A 20050-nucleotide genomic window follows, 5' to 3' on the forward strand; every position below is an offset into this window, starting at 1 on the left:
AATCACCTTGGAGTTTCTCACTTTAACATGACAGAACCAGCTGCACTCATCAGTCAGGACACGGAACATGAAAGGATAAAGTGTTTAGTCGAACCTCTAACTTTCTGCTGCCACTTAGCTCCATCCTTCGCGCCCTCCTCTCAGCCGTCTAACCTGTTCTGGTCTACCCTCACCACTGACCCTTGACCTTGAAGCCCTTAGCGGGGTCCTCACAGTGGTGGGGCATAAATCTCTTGCTCCAGTGTTGATGCGGCATCGCCAAAATTCCTGCACTTCTCGCTGAAGAAACATCTACCATAAAAACCGAACCACAGCAGTAAATCTAAACTGCCACTGGAAGTTTTGACCCAAAGCAAAAATAAAAAACCTTTTGGCAGAGCTGGAGATAAAGCCGCAACACAGTCATCCTTTGGGGACAATTAAAAAAACAAAAACCACCCAATAAATGTTTCACCAGTGGTCACCTAATAAAAAACGCCCTTTCAGGGAGTTTAGGGAACTGGAGATGGAAGATGTGTCATTCTTGTTAAACGTATTTTTACAGATAAAGCCACACCTATTCCTGTTTATCCAACAGTTTACCAGAGAAGAAGAGGGAGGCCGTAGATCTATTAACTGTCCAAGAGTTAATTACCTTGACCTCAGCATCTGCACAATGTTAGACTGCAATACATTTGACTCCTAACTGTGTGTAATGTGTAAGTTGGAGCTACAAATTTGTCTAATTTTGCAATATGAGTGGCTGTCACATGAGGGGGTGTGACCTTGAGGACGCTCGCTAGTACCTGTCAGTAGATTTTACTGTTCAACAGGAAACGACCAAACTTTAGCGTCAGCCTTCAATATAGAAGCTCCGGTTGTGTTTTTGACCCGACATCAGCCAGCAAAAGTTAAATAGTCTCTTCAGTGGACCGGTGACCTGTTCCAGGGGGGGTCTTCCAGCCTCTCAGTCCAGAACCCAGTTACCCTAAGAGATGACAGCAGTTTAGGCAATGGGTGGAGGACCAGATGAACAGGTGGCATGCTAGAATCTATGCTGTGGACAGGATTTTTATATACATCTCGATATAGCAGAATGTGTCAGCCCAGTTTAAAGAATTGGTTACGTGATGACCTCAACAAAATATTCTTTTGGAACCTGAATCAAGGAAAGACTTTGATTTGCTGTAACCTGCCATTAAATGGAAAGGAAGTAAGAAATAGAAGTTCCCAAAAGGGAGAAGTATAATCTACGACAGAGGGAAAACAAAAACAAAAACATACAGAAAAAGCTTAAATTTGTGTGTCTGGGAACTTGGGGAGTATGGTTTGGGTATGTTCTGACCATATGGTTTCCTGAATGCAATTAAAACGAAGGTTTCTGTGCAATTATTCATGTTGCTTTTTGCATTTGCTTCAGCAAACTTGCACCACATAATCAAATACATGAAAGGATCGGGCCCAGTCGGGCCTTCTGAACTGCCTTTTAGATGTTCTGAAAAAGGAAACCAAGTCATTTTTGAGAAAATCAGTAAGGGTTGGATTGGGACCACTGGTTTTTCTCACGGGTCAGACATGTTGATGTTGGCAAGCTTCTGTAACAAATATCAGCGTGCAAAAACCCGTTCTAAGCATGGACTTTGTAATTGTTTAGGTGCAGTTGTATTCAATCTTAACCAAAGACTTCAAAAGGAAGAAACAAAAGCATTACCCTGAGTTGATTCAGGCCGAGAACTGCTTAGATATGGAACATGAAATGCTAACAAAAGTGACATTCCTGTGACGCCAAAGACTATATTGACACTGCTGAGTCAGCTCTTCCTTTAAGCACATACAATAAATAAACGCAGCATCTCCACCAACTTAAACCAGTGACAAATGTTTATTGTGCAAACTTACCAGAGGACAGGCGTAGTGCATGCACACAGTCATGCATGCTGCATGTGCTGCACACGCTGCATGTTGGCTGATGATTGTTTAAGATCAGGAAACGGGGTCTTCAAATCTACTCTCCAAACAAAGAATATAACCCCCTGTTTCCGGCATTGGTAATGGAAAACAGGATTAAAAAACATTCCAGGACAACTAATAATCACAAGCGAGGATGTTAAAAAAAAACAACCCTCAAAACATGAAAAAAGATGCACATTAAGTTCTCCTCAGCTAAATGCTAATATCCTCGAGCTAACCGCTACCCATTTTTCATCCATTGCATCATTGCTTATCCTATAAACCATTTACTTGTGTCATAATCATGTCTTTGTTTCCACGATTCTGCTCTGTTTGAACAAAAATACATGGAAAAAAGACAAAAGTTGATTACAGCCACATGCTGGAAATAATGGCGACCCTCTGAGTACACAACGCTGCGCAGGTCACCTTTCCACACCACTGAGTTTGTAATTAGGAAGCTCACAATTTCTGAATTAGTCACAGCAGATCATTTGGAGGCTCACCGTTCATTTACAACAGAGGCAATAAACAAACAGGCTTGAAATGCTAAATTACATGCAAAAGTCCGTCTGAGGCGATGGCGTTTTGATGCCAACAGATCCAGCAGCTGCTCAGTCATGTTCCCGGTACTCTCCCAATCCAGCCTCAACCGGTTCAAAGTTGCAGGTCCTGTTTTAGGCTGTTTCTCTCTCTATCTTTGTGAACCCTCTTTAAGTGATATGACAGCGAATGACATTTCTATAAAGTAAAACCATTCAATTAGGCTTCTTCTCAATAATTACTGGTAACAGAGGCAGGTATCCTGGCTGTGATGACTTAAATGTTCACTGCAATGTTCACCACAACCGCTCCGAGTCTGTGTGGCCACCAGATCAGGATTGCACATCTGGATGCTGCAATTTTACATTGAAACGCGTCTCGAGCTGTATTACGCCACTGAAGGCGGAGGAGAGCCTTTAGAGTCTGGTCATAAATTATCCTTTGAATTTAGGTCTGTTCATTAATTCCTGACCGTTCACCTTGTTTTCCATAAACCTTTTTGGCATGGCGTTCTCTGCCTCGGGTCATTGTTTTGCAGAGAAATGAATCACCCAGCCTCGCTCTGACTCAGTTTGTCCACCAGGATTTGTCTATAATTCGCTGTTTTCATTTAACCATTGACCTTTAAGTCCCTCTCAGATGTCGCTGCAGAGGGAATCAGCTGCGTTTGTGCTGATATGCGTACAAACACACACTGTAGTGTCTAATCTGATGGCCGAAAAGCTCCATCGCATCCTATAACCTGCTACGTTCGACCCTGAAGTCTCCTGGGTGTATTTATCTCTGGTAGATGATGGAATCTGAGGCAACCAGCTGGCAGAGTCTGGCTCATCTCAGCTTGCTGGAGTTTTAGAGCAGTCAGAAGTGTCGTGTTGGGCTCCTCACAGGTCCCTTATACACTAGTTCTGTTGACTGTGAGTGTTAAACTGGTAAATCAGGTAAATATGCAGTTGCCTATTTATAATCTCATATAATGCAGTTCTGGGCCATCGTGGTGGAGGAAGCATCTGAGTTTAATACTCAGCTCAGGGTTTGTTTTTTTTAAATTTATTTCAGCTTTGGTATTCTCTAGTTCAAAAACATGCGCATTAGTTAGATTCACATAACAACAGTCAACTTGCAGAAGCACCTTAGGTTTTCATTTTACCCCATCTCACCTAATTTCACCGCACACTTGTGGTTTTCAGTTTCGTTCACTGTGTCAACACAGGATTTCCTAAAGTGTCTTTGAGCATGTTCAAATGGCCGTGGGGGTATTTGCTGCAGGTGTTTGCTGCATGCACATGCAAACACGGCAGCAACACAGCAGTGTAAACTATAATGGCGAGCAAACACAAAGACGTTAGGCTCGTAATCCAAAAACGGATGCAGGAATGACGGCTGGCGAAGAGAAATTCACTGGGAATGTATAAATGAAAAAGTGGATGCTGCGTCATCATCAGACCGTAGATCTGAAACACACACACACACACACACACACACACACACACACACACACACACACACACACACATGTCGTTTTCAATGTTTGTGTTAGAGAGAAAGACTTTTTTTTAAACCACATCTTGATTTCTTATCTGGAGCCAAACCAGCTCCTGGTTTGGTAGATGCACAGCACAGGCTACCATGGCGATGTTCTCCTTGACCCTGAAAACCCAGACTGTAGCCTCAAGTGTAACACAAATTCCTGCAGGACTGTCAAACAGTGGAACTTTGAGCGAGTTTGTTTGGGTTTTATCTGGCTGGAAACGCCGCAGCCAAAGTGGAAACAACAAACCCAGGAGCGCCGGGCCGATCGCGATTTCCCTGAACGACAACGCTCCTAACGCTTAAATCTCCCAGAACCTTTGCTGGGTCGCTGTTTGGAGACGGGTTGTTATGACTCTTTGCTGATTAATTACACCAGAGTCCCAAAAAACACACTCAGAAAACTGGAACTGAACCATTTTCCCCCCTCTGAATGTCTTTCCACCAGAAAAAACCCATAAAAGACCTAATAAAATAAATCATTAAAGCCACACAAAAGCTGAGGATATGATTTATATACCAATATAAAGCTGAAAACTTATCATACCCGCATTCATTTCTAGAGGGCATCTCTTATTTTCTGTTTTCATGTATCGACAACGCTATACTTAACAAATACAGGTGTGGTTTTGGCACAAGCGGCGAGCTGGCAGGTATGTTTGCTATTACAACGTGATAAGGACTGTCATTACAGCAAGAACGGGCTTGTTGGAGGGAGGTAAGGATGCAGACGGCAGCATTTCTGCATATATAAACCGTAAATACACACACTGGCACACACACTCGGTCATCAAAACAGGGAGCGAGCGATAAATACAAACACAAACACACAAATGACCACCTTAGCTATTTAAATTTAGCCCTTAATGAAGCCTCTAGGTCGCCTATTACAGATTACCCTTATTTTATGGGAGGGAGGAAGTGCAAGTCAGTGTTTCAGAGGCACTTTCCCACGTACACACTAATATTTTACATGTGCTCTTTTTTTCGGTGTGAATGATGCATAAATGTGTTTTGCACGTGCATAAACACACATAAAAACAGACACTTTTGGATACCATTGAGGGCTTCGGTCACCCCTCCTTCCTAATTCTGGCTCTTCCTCCGATACCAAGTCCGTTTATTTTTTCAGGCTGTTGTTTAGTGGGTGCAGACACACACATGTTCTAAAGTGTTTTATTTCCCTAAACATTTTAATGACCAGACTGTGAGCCAAGATAAATGGCCGGGAGTGATAAGCACCAATTATAATGGCACATTCAATTGGTGGTAATGGTGATGATCATTCCGGTAAATGGCGTGGTATGAAAGTTTAAACTCACCCTTACTGCGGCTTCTTTTCCAGTTCTGTCAAAGTGCATTTAAAAGACAGCAAGTCTGAGAAGATTTAGCTTGGAATTTGCACTTTAATTGTGCTCCTTCTTTACTTTGTGTTATGTTTGCTAGCAGAGAGGGAGTTTACTGTAGGATCGTGTGTGTTTTGAGAACAATGTACCAGATGTTATTTTGCATGAGAAAGGAGGGCAGCTTGTCATGGTTAGTAGTAAAAATAAAGATTAATCTTGCTGTGTTAAAATATTCACAAGTGTACTCCTTCCAGGCTCCCTGATCTCAAGTGTTTATGTGTGTTTCTGTAGATTAAACCACATTCTAAACACATTTTCCTTTGCAGTAAAGCTACGCAAGTAAAAAAAGAACTGTTTCTCAGTTTAGAAGCTGATGCTAATCACTGATGCACTTTTGATAATTAACATGCTAAAATACTGAATATATCAGTTTAGATAAATATTAGCATTGCTATTATTTATGAGATACTGGCTGCTAGCATACCGGTGTTGGAGCTGAGAGACAGTCATACACAGAAATTACATAAAATTTTATTTTATTATCACGTACCTAATAAATAGATATCCCTGTTTAAATTTCTCAAAGCAACATAATCCACAAATATGATGTCAAAAAACCAGACATGGACTGAAGGCCGCCTGTAAAACAGCACGTGCATGCGCGCACACACACACACACAGACACACACACACACACACACACACACACGCACGCACACACACACACACACACACACACACACACTTCATCTCACGCTGCTGGTTTTTTTTCAGTCGTGCACACACACAGGCAGAGACTGTTTCTCACAGTCTCGTCTTGCTGTTGTTTGATTAACTGGGTGACCTCTGACCCCGGCTGAGCTGGATGGACTCTTGGCCCTGCTTTTGCTCCAACTGGTTCTCCTCCAGCATGACCACTCCGGACCTGAGACTTTGCATGTCTGGACTTCAGCTCATGTGATCTTCATGTCTCGCTCTGTAGTCTACAGTCGGCATCTATCCAGCCTAACGCACACTCATTTGTTTTGGTTTGTTGGTATTATATTTGGAGTCCCCTCCTAAACCACAGTTAAACCAATGTAAGCTGTGTTAACCTGTTCAACACACCCAAGATGTCGGTCTTTTAGAAGCTGCCCATTGATCTATTTGTTTTATTAATGTGTTCTGTACTCATCACCAACAGACATTCCTCTTAAAGGGAAATGCATTACAGATGCAATATTATAGTCATCTACACGCCATAAGGATTCTGCCCTCACCTATAAATCATTATTATTTGGGTTGGGTTTTTGATGATGAGTCAGATCTGCGGTATTTCAGAGCCTGTTTTGGGGGCTTGGAACCCAGATCTGGGTCTCTCGCTGCTCACTACAGCCAACAATTAATAGTAAATTATCAACATGGAGGCGGGGGGGTAGAGTTTCTTATACCAATTTAGGCTCTGTTAAGTTGCCGTAGTTTCATACTTGCAGAATTCTCTAATTCACAGGCTGTAAAAATGTGTGTTTTCTTTGAGACACCTGGTCAATATTTAAATAAAAAGCACAGCAGTGAGCCAGAACAACATCCTGGTTGTGAGGATCAATAACCAGATGAGAGAACATTAAATATTAAAACAAAACTGCATAGGCGTAAAAACAAACCAGCTCTTCATCAGTAAGAATTCTCCCTCCAGTACATTTAACAGTGGATGTTAATATTCAGTTATTTATCTTTTAAACCTTTTACAATGAAAACAACTGAACCAAGTGTTTTACAATGAGAACTGTGAGGACGCTAATCAGCTCCTGGCGAGTTTGTGGTCCAGCAGTTCTTTTTTGATTCGCGCTAACTTTTTTTTTGCCAGCTATATTTTTGTACCTAAATAGAAGAATTATTCTTTTTTTCCCCACTGCGCCATGTAAAGTATACAGCATGTCTTACCTTACTAAAGCTACTTTTGCAAATCCAGACACACTTCCTAAGCGCTCTGTGTGTTACTGGGTTAGCTCTAACTATTGTGCAACACTTATGAAGCCTCAATCTCATGTCTTCAGTTCACTTTAAGCTCTTGATAAGGAAGTGGACTGCTTTTTTTCCCGGCCCTTTCCAGTGAGAGTGACCTAAAAGATCTGGTGCTGTATGTGTTACAGTGCAATAGCTGTTAAAACCCTCTGCAGTAACCACAGCAGAGCATTGAGCACACGCTTATGGAGGGAGGCTAATCAGCTTTCTGCAGATGGGCTAATGTCCTTACAGCGGCAGAGTGGGGGGCCTATATTTAGTGTCCACTCTCTCCCTCTTAACGGGGGATAACATTGGCCCCATTCTCCCTTCTGTGGCTAACCTCCCCCTGCTTAAATTCACCATCAGACCTGTTGAGAGGTCTACTGCTGAATTTGCACCGCAAGACCTAATAAGAGGGCGCGTGGAAGGAGAGGCCAGCGGGCCTTAGGGAGATGGAGCTCTGCAGCCAGTCTAATCAGTTACCATGTTACCAGGGAGCCCAGGGCTCCATCTGTGCGTTTCCCTGCCAATTCATTCGCCACTAATGAGGTCTGGCAAAGGATGCGATGACGACTAGCGGCACTTGTCCTGACGTGTCGAGGAGGGAAATCCATCACGATTACCAGTCTGGTGCTGGCAGTACTATCAGTGCCCCATGGACTGACCTCAGGGAGTTACCTCTGTCAAAGTCTGGGTGCCAAACTGAAATGCCAGAGCTGTTAACCCCAGCTGAACCGCGCTTCCGCCATGCAAAGCATCATGGGGAAATTCATGCACATCTGGGGAGAGAATTGGCAAAACAATGAGTCCTCCAAATGCTGTTTTATTTTTTTTTGGAGTTTTCCTGTTTCCTTTTTATTCCGGTCGAACACAAATAACAGACCATTAGTTTCATGATCAAACAGGACGTCTTAAAAATACAGATGACAGGGAAAGAATGGACGTTCTAAACTGAGAATGAAGACATCTGCACCAGCCGCGCTGCTCTTCATCCCTCACAATACAAAAAAACAAAAGCACAATTTAAGACCAATTCACACACACCACATTACAGACGGTGACATTCTTTTCAATCCGTGCGCTACGTCAGCCAAACAGACACTTTACAAAAATAGAGATTGATAGAAAAATAAGCGATCCGGTTATGCTGGGACTCTTGCACTCACTTTGGAAAGAAACATGCTATTGATTTATTAAATTCAAGGAGGAAAAAAAAAACAACCTTCTTGCCATCTCGAGTGGTTCATTAAAATGTCCTCGTGGTTGTCTTTACCGGTGCTGATCATAAACATTATTCGAACTATTATATGCCAGTAATCTCATCCTGCAGCCCATTTTTCCCCTCACAAATCCAGGAGTTGTGCAACGTTCCCAAAGAGGGAAGATAAAACAGAATTCACAGATTTTCCATCATCTTTGAGGAGGCTTCGTACGGGATAAGTCACCTCTCCTGGGTCTCTCCCTCTGGTTTTATGCGTACACCATCTATCCCCCACCCTCCTGACAAACATGCTTAATTAAATCATTGTGCAGATATTTACAGACATGGTTGGAAAGCTTCTCCTTCTCGACGCGATAAGACGGAACTTTTGGGTGCAAACTAGGTGGAACAGATCTTTCTGCGCCAATTGAATTTTCGGCACGATGCAGGCTTGCTTCACCGCTGTTTGTTTGTGTCGGTTCTTGTCTTGTGTACTTGTTGACAGGATTATGCAAGTACATTTGCCAATCGATTTACTTGAAAATACTTGTAGTGGAGGAAGAGCCTGCGCGGCCCAAGCCTAAACATTCCACTCAATAGTGTTTTTTTAATGCTGTGCTGAGGCATTTAAATGAATTTGAATGGAAGGTTTGATTTGAGTGCAGTTCTGTGCACGCAGGTGGGTTAGCGTGAACAAATCTTTACACTGGGGTGTGTTGAGGGTGGCGGTTAGTTTAAAAGTAGGTTTTTTTGAAAATATTTGTTAAACTTTCGAGACACACAAGTAGACTAAACACAAACAGAACTTCTATTTGCTTTCAAGTAAACTCAGTGTGGAGCTTTAAAGGTGTCATGCGGATCATAGATGATACGGTTGTAACGTGGGTTTGATGGCTGGTTTGGCGTTTTATCCCGAGACATCGGTATCGTTGACTCAGAGAATAAGCTCATAGCAATTGACAAGCCGCTGCCCCCTCCAAAAAAATCCCCTGCAGATAAGGTTTTATACTCGCTCACAAGCGAGTCTGTTGAACGTCTTTTAAACGTACTTTTCTCAACGCTGCCATCTATTAAAGCATTAGTCTCGCCCATCTGTGTAGATTTTGAAATGATGGTGCTACTTCCTCTTTGGTAATCACGATGTTTTCTGTGCACATTACAACCACATTCAACTAAACTACGGTCCGGAAAAAGTCCCAAACCTCCTTCGGCGGAAGAATCCTTACTCAGCATATTGTAGGTAAACATCCCTCGGTACATTTGCTATCACCGTGAAAATGTCAATCAGACAACTCGACATCTACGATAAAGAATCGATCAGTTCCCTTTAGGCTTCAACAGGCACTTAAAATGTCTCCTGGACACTACTAAAGCATGCATTGTTTGTTGTTTTCTGTTTTATTTCTCAGAATTTAAATAAAAATGAAGTAATAAAGTGGATCTTTGCATGTGTAAACAAGTAAAAGTTCCTCAATTTGCATTGTGTTTTGAAAGCTTTCCTCACACAACCGCATGTAACTCACAAGCACAGACACAGACACACACACAATGGGTTTACGTGGTTTGAGTGGTCCACTTGTTGCACTGTGAACCGACATCTTAAACCTGTCACCCGTCCTCTCTGGCTGCAGCCGAGTCCGTCCTGGTTTTAAATATGAATATCATAGGTTTCTGCGAGTTCCTGTAAGTTGTATCTCATCCTATTCATGACAAATCTGGTTGCGGTGGTGAGCTGCACCCTAAAACCTCTCCCACTGGCATGTCTCAGTGCATATGCTCAGCTCCTCCTGCTGGAACACCCAACTCTGGGGTTAAAGCCTTCTTCTGACTCTTTGCCCTCATCATTTACACTCTTCTTATCTATCTAAATTTCCCCCATATTTCAACCTCATGTACGTGGTCATCATTCCTCCCACAGAGGAGCCTTATCATGCGGGCCAAAGTGCATCAGTAAGTGTTCAGTTACAGGGCAACCAGGTGGTGTACATGGGAGGCTGTGGAGGAGAGTAGTAATGGTGAGGAGGTGAGGGAGGACAGGGGTAAACTGGCTGAACCTGCGCCACATAATAGTTGCTGAAGTTGCCGTCTGAGACATAAGGAGCGGGCTGGTAGAAGCAGGTGACGTTGGCAGCATTGGGGATGGCGTTCTGCTCGGCCAGGATCCGCAGCCCCAATGACGAGATGAGACCGAGCGTTTGGCGCCTCTCGTGGCCCATCAGACACACCGTGCTCTCTTGCACCACATCGTAGAGCGTGGCGAGGTAGTCGTACTTCCTGTCCTCCAGGTCGACAAAGTGGTTCTGCAGATAGGACTCCAGCTTCCTCCTCTGGTCGCTGATGTCCGGAAAGTCTATGAAGAAGCGGGAGCACATGTAGCGCTGCAGCAGCTTCATCTCGCCACTGGAGGCAGCGCGGAAGCCTCGCACCAGCAGGTGGCAGTATTTCAGCAACCCCCCACCTCGGATCTCCTCTGGGCTCCTCGTGCAGATGAGACGCTTGCGCAGGTGGTCGAGGGCGGTCGGGAAGTCGCCGTAGACGCTCTCTCCCAGGATGGTGGGGTGAAAAGTGGCAGCCATGGGGTGCTCGGAGCACTCGTAAAAGAGAAGGAGCGAGTCCAGACGGATCTGGAAAGAGTCCACGCTGAACTCAAACTGCCGTCGGAGAGAGTCCACGAACTTCAGTTCTACATTCTTGCCACGATTGTTGGAGAGGGAGATGAGACTCCAGCGGTCTGAGTCATTGCAGACCTTCACCATCTTTTGTACATAGGCTTCCTGAAAATAAAGAATTTTTTTTTTTTAAAAAGTGCCGTTACAGAATACAAAAATAAAAGTTTTGAAGTTTTCCTGTCTCAAACACAAGTGGCGAATTCGTCTATATTTGTACATTTTTGACATTTGAAATTAAACATTGTGTGGAGTTCGAATCGGTAGGCTTGCAGTATCACTTTAAGCAACTGACTCGTCTCATTTCCTCCTTGACGCCTCAAATAAAGTGTTACAACTTGCATTAGTGCCATTCTTGCTTCTAAGTATTCAGAAAATCTCACTAGCTCCGACATGCCCTATCCAATTTAAGTCGGATTGTTAGGGTAAAGCTATTAGGTGAGCCCGGGTCAGTATCCAGATGACTCGAGATCCAACATATTTATGTGAATCAGAATCAGACTGATCCAGCAAAAAGCTGTTTAATTTGGAGGACAGACTTTTCTTCTTTTTTGCAGAGTGTAGCAGGAAAATGTATTTGCACAAGATTTAAGACACTTTTTAAAGAAGTTAAAGAACACGTTAATTAATAAAACTAAAGGTTGAAGAAACAAAATGCTAATTCTATTAGAATTCGATATTTTTACATAACTGCTACTACCTTTAGGGTCATTGGGGTGATTTTTTCTTTGTTCACCCCCTCGGGCAGGAAGTCGAGAAGGGAATCCAGAACTATATCCTTCACCATCTGAAACTCCAATTCTCCTTTCAAGTCGGCGCAGAATATTAGGTCCAGATCTTTCCAGCCAAGGCCGCTGTCCTCGTGCAGGACGTGGCTGGCCGCAGAGCCGTTCAGGCGCACCTCTCGGACGTGTATCCGTTTCTCCTCCATGCGGCTCCGCACCACTTTGACGATATCCCGCGGCTTCACCTCCAGAGTGGGAAAGCTCCACCGGCCGTGAATGGGAATGGACCCGGTGAGGATGGTGTCCAGACGCTGCACTTGTTCCCAGTTGAGCACCCCGAGACTGATGCGCTCCCCGTCCGCGCAGCTGTCCGCCGCAGCAGACTCTACAGTCTCGTCCATGTTGAGAAGAGGTAGTCAGAAAGATGCCAAGGACGAAACTTTCGACTAAATCATGCGGCGGTGGCTGTAGGTAGCTGCATATTTCTGTAAACCATGAAAGACCAAACGCTGGGCAACCGCGCGTCTTTACGCTTGAAGGACGGAACAATGGCTATTGCTGATAAGCGCGTCCTGCTTCTTACATGAACTCCGCCGTCTAGACAAATAGTTCCAGCTCCAGTCAAGTCTTAGTGGCTGTTCTGCATCTGCGCTACGCTGCCACAAACTTTTGAAATCAGCCAGCAACTTCAAAAGCGAGAAGTGATTTTTTCCTGACACTGTCCTCTCTTCACTCCGCCCCAAAGTCTCACCGACGAATCCATCGCACAAGAAACGTTTCATCCACCGCAGAACTTGTACTTCTAGCTGCCTGTTCAGCCAAATTGAAGGCGTAGCTTGTTGCGCGATCCTGATGCGTAAAAACAATTTTACGCGCCGCTTACAAAAAAAACAGTTACACACACCTACTTTCATAAAGTGGTGTATAACTGCTTTTCCCTTACATTTTGGATGTCGGCTGCTCGCTGGTACTGCGTAGTGGCCACAGAGGTCGCACTCAGCAGCTGCTGGGTAGGATGTGATGGGTGCTCTTCCCGTCTGAGCGCTGCCGGGGCGGTTCCCATTGATTGGCAACCTACGCCTGCCAATGTTTGCAAATGATTTTGACTGGCTGTGAGCGCGGGGGCTGAGTCGCGTCTGGAATGGGCGTTACAGTAGAAGCAAACGATGACCCTTCACCATAATACGCTTTCAATTCAGCCCTTTGAGGAAACCTGTTGGATGATTCATCTTTGTAATAAATCAGACTTGTAGCATTTAAGTTTAAATGATGTGAACACCAGCCTGGTCAGTGCTGTAAATACACATGAAGCACACGGGGGTCTTGTTTCATCACCTGGCTCTGTTGGAACTTATTATGGCACAGGATGGACGTGCAAAGTATGTGTTGGCTGGAATATCAACACGTTGCTTGACTTCTTCATGCTTCCATTAATCTGTCACGGTGTCAGGTATAGACGACAGTCTGTGCAGGTAAATTGGCACAGAGAAGCGGCCCAGAGCTCGGCGCATAGATCTGCGTCACTACAGACGAGCTCATAAACCAGCTTACCGCAGATTAAGCAGCATGTGCGGTGACACACACATTCCTACAGACACACACATATTGTCCCCGCACTCACACCTGAGTAGTGCAGTGCCTACGAACAGGTTACGGTTTTTTATTGTGAGCGTGCACTCCCTGTGCACGCTCACAATGTGCAGAGAGGAGCATCGCTGAATAACTGGATTGGGGGTGGGGTTTTTAAAAGTTTCATCATGCAGTTGATGGATAATCTAAACTGCAGGAAACTCCCCTTTTGTTTCATTTATAGCTAATTAAACATGGCACGATCAGTAGAAGTGAATTGGGCCTATAACGTTGCTGTAAATTTGATTTCCTCTGCTGGGGTGAGTTGCTTGAGTTAAACTGCACTCTACACCTCTATAATTTAACGCATGACAGCAGGTCAGTCATTTTTGATGCACCCCCCCATTCAGTGTCAGACTTGGATGTTTGTCATGGAGCAGCTACTTACCTGACCTTTGACCTGTCAAGTGGATGACACCAGCTTGGTTTCCAGTGTCTGACGACATTAGAGGATTGACAAGGGGATTTCAGACGGACCCTTTATCAGTTAACATTTGGAAGCTAATTTGTATCTGTGTGCACGTGTGAGTGTGTGTGAGAGAGAGAGGGAGAGAGAGAGAGAGATTGTATGAGAGAGTCTGCCTCTTTATATTTTTATGTGAATCTCATTTAAAAGTCAGACGCTGACATTAAACCTCTCTAATTGATTTCCATCTGATCACCTGAACACGTTGTGGCTCGATCGCTTCTTCTCCTACTTTTGCTGCAGATCTCTTCCTTCCCACCCTTCCCTTTAGCGTACCTTTTTTGTCCTCCATTCACATGGAAGTTCATTAGGAGATTACAGTGAGCCTTTTAGCCGAACGTGCCTACAACGTCTTTCTCCTTTTCCCTCACTTCATTTTTCCTGGGTTTGCTGCCACCTTTAGTAGCAACGCAGGATTTGTTTGTTTGATTGTGTTTGAATCTAAAATCCAGTCAGCCTCTTATTCACTGTAAAAAGGTTTCTCTCAATTGCCTTTTTTAGTTCACCTCCCCTTCAACACCATGTCAAACATTAACCAACTAATTTTAGCTGACCTGTGTCAAAGATCTTTATTGTCAAAACTTATTGTCCATTTATGCACTTTGGTGTATTATTCAAAACATTATTGGACACCGAGAGAGACAGTAAACCATCTAACTCCCCAAAAAGCATCGTTTTATTTGTACCTATCAGAATGTGTGACGTGTGTCATGCAAGCAACAGCCGCTGACAGTGGTAGTAACAGCACTACACCCTATTTCACTAAAACTGTTAAGCTACATATGATAACAAATATTTGAGGCTTTCACAAAACGGTGTGTAGCAAGTTTTATTATCATATAACTGAGTCAGAAAGCCTGAAAAAAGATTCGTTGTAATCAGCGCCAGCTGCGGTTGATGCTACTGCGGTTAATGATGCACCGAGGTATGAAACTAACATCTTGTTATTACACAGTAGTCATAAAGACCGTGATAGCAGCAACTCGGCCTGCTAATAATCGTCCACCTATGATATCCTTCCTGTTGTATTTCCAACATCATTTCGTATGTGTCTTCTGACATAATGGCATATAAAATGTTAGTCAAAGACCTCCTGGGATCTGTTTTAACCCTGACCCCAAGATGACATGTATGTTGACCCCAGTCACCTTTGAAGGACAAATTCAGAACTGTAAGCCCACTCTCAAGTCTTCCACAGCCACTAATGAGATTCTCTCGGGTGCCCTGTGCTGTAAGCCACTCCGCGATGGTGCTCAGCATCTAAGTATGTTAGTGACCATGAAGCTAGCCGGAAGTAAGACAGAAGTGCTGATCTGAAACATTTGGCTTCACCCAAAGGAATCAGAGGGAAGCTGTGGAGGCATAAATGAAAAAGAAACAGAAAAATAGTCTGTGCTTTGGTGGTCATAATGGGCCAAAACATGCAGTGATAAAACAAACAGGAAGCTTCTCTGTGACTCATCTTCCTGTGTGCTACTGTGGCTGATGATGTCAAGATCACGTTCACATGCCGGGATATTTCTGTTCCAACAAATGGAGAACAAAGAGATCTCAAATATGTGTTTGATTAAAATACAACTTTTCCTGGTTAATGAAGGGGGTGCAGATTCGGACGTGCCAGACTGACATGACGCAGTCCTGACACACGATACCGTCGCACCAAACTGACCCCATTATCCCCTTGTTAGGTTTTGCTCAAAAATATATGGTATTTCTTTAAAAAATAACAATTGAATAAAAAAAATCAAATAAAACATAATAATTTTGGCAGTGTTGCAAAAGTTAACAGCTACAATAGTTTCTGAGCACGGGGTTCCTTTTGGTCGGTGTTTCAGTTCAGTTTATTGCATTCGTGCATGAAAAAATTGTTCCATCAAATTTTGTCCACAAAGAAGTATTCAAGAAAAGAAAAATACACCGATATAGTTAATTTCAGGGAGAGAATAATCAAATGCATGCTGGCTTTCCATTGATGCTGAATCATTGTAATTATTTTTGGCAGACTTACTTCTGCCGCCCTTTAATGCACAATTTTCCCACTTTCATATCAAGTCTGGAAAGCCCCAGAACGACCTCAAGCGGGTTAGTCACACACAGGAAGGCTTGGTATTGCAGCGCCACCTCCTGGAAATGCGAATCAACTACATTTAGTGAGCGCAGACGGTCTGGTTCTGTGTAACTTACTGGAATAGTTCACATGATGGCGCTCTTTTCACACTGTTGTTGCCTCTATAGTCAGAGTTCGTCCACTGACATTGACTTGATCACATAACTAGACAAGTATTAACAGCTCAGATTATAGAAAATCATTAAGGAATTAATATTTAGCATTTAAAACGTATTGACTTTGTGATGGGGCTTTTGAGATTCCATTTAGTTAAAGTTACAAAACTGGTATGATCATAAACACAAGGAGCAATTCTCCACTCCTTTGGTCTGCATCAGCAATAAGTTGTAGCCATGGCAACAGTTCATTGCTCGGCCTGTTCTTTATCTGTGGGAGTTCTGAAGTGACCGGCTGCGTGTGATTGCTTAGATCTAATTTGGCATTGAGTTGAGCCACAGACAAGAAATGAAAGCAAGTAAAAGCATCACTGTGTATCTGTGTCATGAGTTCTGTTTCCTCATCTGGAGCCTGTTAACATTTTATTATCATTTTATTATCCGGCAGTCGTTGCCCAGCTGGACCAGAGCTTCAGTCTCTCCCAGCTTCTACGAGCTTCTTGGGCATACTTTGGGCTCTACAGGTACAAAAGGACCATGGTGCTATGATCCAGAAGGAAAATTGCTCCCATGTAAAAGCTGCAGCTGCCAGAGATGCTAGCAGTCATTTTCAACCTTCATTTGGCACTTTGCTCTGCCATAAAAGGTTCAGACTGCAGCTCAGCTCCTCCTCTGTGGAATCCTAAAATGCAACACTGCATATTTGACTGCAAGCTTCAGAACAAAGAATCCTCTTTCAGGCTGGACTGGCCGAAATCTCGGTTTCATTGCTTTTTAGTGATTAGTTGTGACCCCAGAAGAGCGTTTGTGGTGAGAAGGAAGTGTGCTCTTCTCTCCGTACTTGTCTGTTCTTTTGGAAAAGAGGGTTTAATTATGACAGATGGGTTTTATTTGTCGCAGCCTCACATGTACTCAAACCAGGTGATGTCGCCACTGAGGGAACTTCAGTCCCTCTGAGGTTTAGCAGTTTCCCAGAAACCGTAATCAATCAAAAGTCTCTGTTCTTTTCTAATAAAATCCCCATCAATGAGTGAGGCCACAGTTCATGTTTGAAATACCTAATCAAGTCCAACAGCTTTTTGTTTATTGTTATTATTTTTCCTTTGGGAGCATATAGGCAATACAGTCCAAATCAATATCATGTAAATCTGCTTTGGTTTCTGTTCTTCCTCATTTAGATCTAGATTAATGCTCCAATACATCAGGCCAGTTATTGATCATGTGTCAGTGTCTTTCTTCACACACAGTTTTATTCATATACCATTGCAACGATTGGCTGTAAACATTGTCTCATTATGATGAAATGCTCTCTGACACCTATGGGGTCTAATCTAAAAGGAAACACATTTAGAATAAATAGGTCAATGTTTAGGGGCACATTTTAGGTGATTTTCTGCATTTCAGGTACAAAAAGATTATTTTCAGATTATATAATGTTTAAAATAAAGTGCCTTTGGTGGCATGAGGTTTACTGTCCAATCTTGAGCAACAAACGTCCATTACTGAGCTAATGCTGTTTCATGCACCATATCTTCATGCATAATGTTGCTTTAATGATCCAGTATAAGAAGATATATCAGATGCAGGAAAATAATGCTCCCAAAATAATCAAAAACAAGTGCTTTTCAGCCAGAATTAAATTGTGAATTGGAAGTGCATCAAAATACCGTTCCTAAAACATGAGGTCATGGCTCTAAACTGTGGTACATGTGCTCTTAATATAACATGCTCAGTTCATTTGCCAATTTGTTTGATGTGGTAACAACACCAGTGACTCCTAGTTAAAGAGTTGATGAATTATAGGCAAATATGGATTCATTTAATCGGCAGAAAAAGAGAAAACTGCAATTGAATGCAGTATCTTATTCATGAGGGCTTAGCTGTCCTTAACTCGAAGGCACAGTTTAGCCATGATTGAAAGTAGCAAACACACAAGATGCATGACTGTTCAAAAGGGAGAATACTCCTACAACATAGCTGAGGATGGTGATGATGTTTGGCTTGCAGTGAGTCGCTCTTCTAATTCATCTTTATATCGCTGGAAGATGATCTCACGTTCTCTCATTCATGACTTAAGCTTTACAGCCACGTCCACCTCAAACTCAGGACCTGAGTTTTTGTATAAAAGCTGGCTTTTAAAGTCACAAGAAGTGCTCGTATTTGTTTGCATGAAACTGTTTACACAGGAAGGAAATCATCATGAAGTTCAGGAGCTATAAACTTCTCCGAAGAGAATGAGCTCATCCACCATGTAAGAAGGACCATAAACCATACGTTAGCCTGCTTGGAGATGTAGCGCAGAGTCAGCTGGAGTATTGAAATCAACTGGGAGATGCGTCACGTCATCTCCCTAAACAAACTCGAGATCATAAAGAAAGTTGTTTCTTTCCAAATACTGTTGGTTTACAATAGCAGGATAGAATATTTGATTTTCTCTTGCAGCTGCTGATGTTAGAGGGTCCCGGGATCGCTCGCATGCGTCACCACCAAGGCTAAGTAATAAGTTCATTTAAATACTAATAATCACCATTTTCCTACACACTGTGGCACATTGAGCCAAAACAAGCTTTCCTTTCTTCCTCCCTGCTTTTCTTTGTCTTCACCCACTTTTAGAAGTGCGGAGGAGTGAGTAAAGGCAGAAAGACAACACATGCACAACGACGCCAGTGGATAAAAAGAAAAATTCCAGATTGACACGGGGCAGAATTGTAGGTCAATATTGAAAACGGGGGAAACAGAGAGCAAAATCCGAGATGCGTGAGAAGAAGAGGAGTGAACAGGAAGAAGTGAGTCAACATCCCAGAGCAATATCTTTATCTGTTATCTTTAGTCCTCCACAGACTTGACCCAACTTATTTCAAATACAGTGTCAGCTTTTTCCCATCTGCCCGCCTCCCACACATTCCGTTGTAATTATCCCCCATTGCCTGACTTTCTTTTTAGGCTGACTCAGTTCATTCATTTGAAGAATTTTAATCAAGTTGTGTTCTGAGACACATATGATGACTGGGAATCGTTAGCAATTTACTTTCATAATCATGAACTTTAGAAGATAATAAAACAGGATGATGGTGGGTTTTTTGGAGGGCTGTTTTTTAAACTTTTGCATAAAGTTTAGACTCAAATAAAATCATCTATACAAAAAAAATTGTGTTTTACTGTGACTTGTTAGGCTCCAATGGGGAGCACGAGGTTAGAAACTGAACAAAACATAAAACAACACTGAAAAACAATGTCTCTTGGCTACTTTGCTGAGGAGGGTTGGTCGGATGTAGAGCTCTGCAGTTGCAACCCACATAACAATCTTCTTACAAATTACAAATAAGTTTGACAGATTGAGAGAAACATTTCTACGCAGCCCTACACATGCATTAAGTTAATTCTAAACATATTTAAGCTGCTTTTTTTTTTACTTACTTTTGGTCCTTCCAAATCGTGCTGACGTCATATGGCGACTCTTTGGACAGCCAATAGCGACCGTCCTTATTGAGACGTCGATAACAATAAGGAAGCTCGTGCGTGCGTTTAACTTTAAACTGTTTTGGTTGACAGCGTTGAAACTCTTCTTTCCATCATGGCAAAGAAAACAATCATTAAAGAGAAGGACTTGGCAATTCTAGTAATGATACACAGACTGAAATTAGTGATTCTCGGGACGAACTTGAGCGACGGTATCGGCTTAAACGAGGAGGCGCGGTCCAGGAACATGGAGCCAGCTGTGTATCTATGCACGCGCGCGCGCATGTGTGTGGGTTTTAATGGGAGCTATTAGCAATTTATTTCTATTTGCGTCAAGTATTTTCTTTAAA

The 20050-nt window shown here is 42.9% G+C and overlaps 1 protein-coding gene across 1 annotated transcript; it reads right to left on the bottom strand.

Annotated features, from left to right (window-relative positions):
* Positions 1-8133: 8133 nt before the first annotated feature.
* LOC101069851 (terminal nucleotidyltransferase 5A-like) lies at positions 8134-12964 on the bottom strand. Its single transcript, XM_003971631.3, has 2 exons — positions 11899-12964; positions 8134-11306 (listed from the first exon to the last, which is right to left on the bottom strand). Exons 1-2 carry the CDS (start codon positions 12322-12324, stop codon positions 10491-10493), a joined length of 1242 nt encoding a protein of 413 aa, XP_003971680.1. The 5' UTR covers positions 12325-12964; the 3' UTR covers positions 8134-10490.
* Between the last annotated feature and the right edge of the window lie 7086 nt (positions 12965-20050).

This window comes from Takifugu rubripes, chromosome 16 (genome assembly GCF_901000725.2).
Source record: "Takifugu rubripes chromosome 16, fTakRub1.2, whole genome shotgun sequence".
Lineage (NCBI taxonomy): Eukaryota > Metazoa > Chordata > Actinopteri > Tetraodontiformes > Tetraodontidae > Takifugu > Takifugu rubripes.

What these genes read in the sequence shown, in the direction of transcription:
- LOC101069851 (XM_003971631.3), bottom strand. Translation starts at nt 12,324, where the DNA reads ATGGACGAGACTGTAGAGTCTGCTGCGGCGGACAGCTGCGCGGACGGG. An exon ending in TCACCCCAATGACCCTAAAG is followed by an intron (nt 11,307 to 11,898) that starts GTAGTAGCAGTT and finishes CTTTATTTTCAG; the next exon opens with GAAGCCTATGTACAAAAGAT.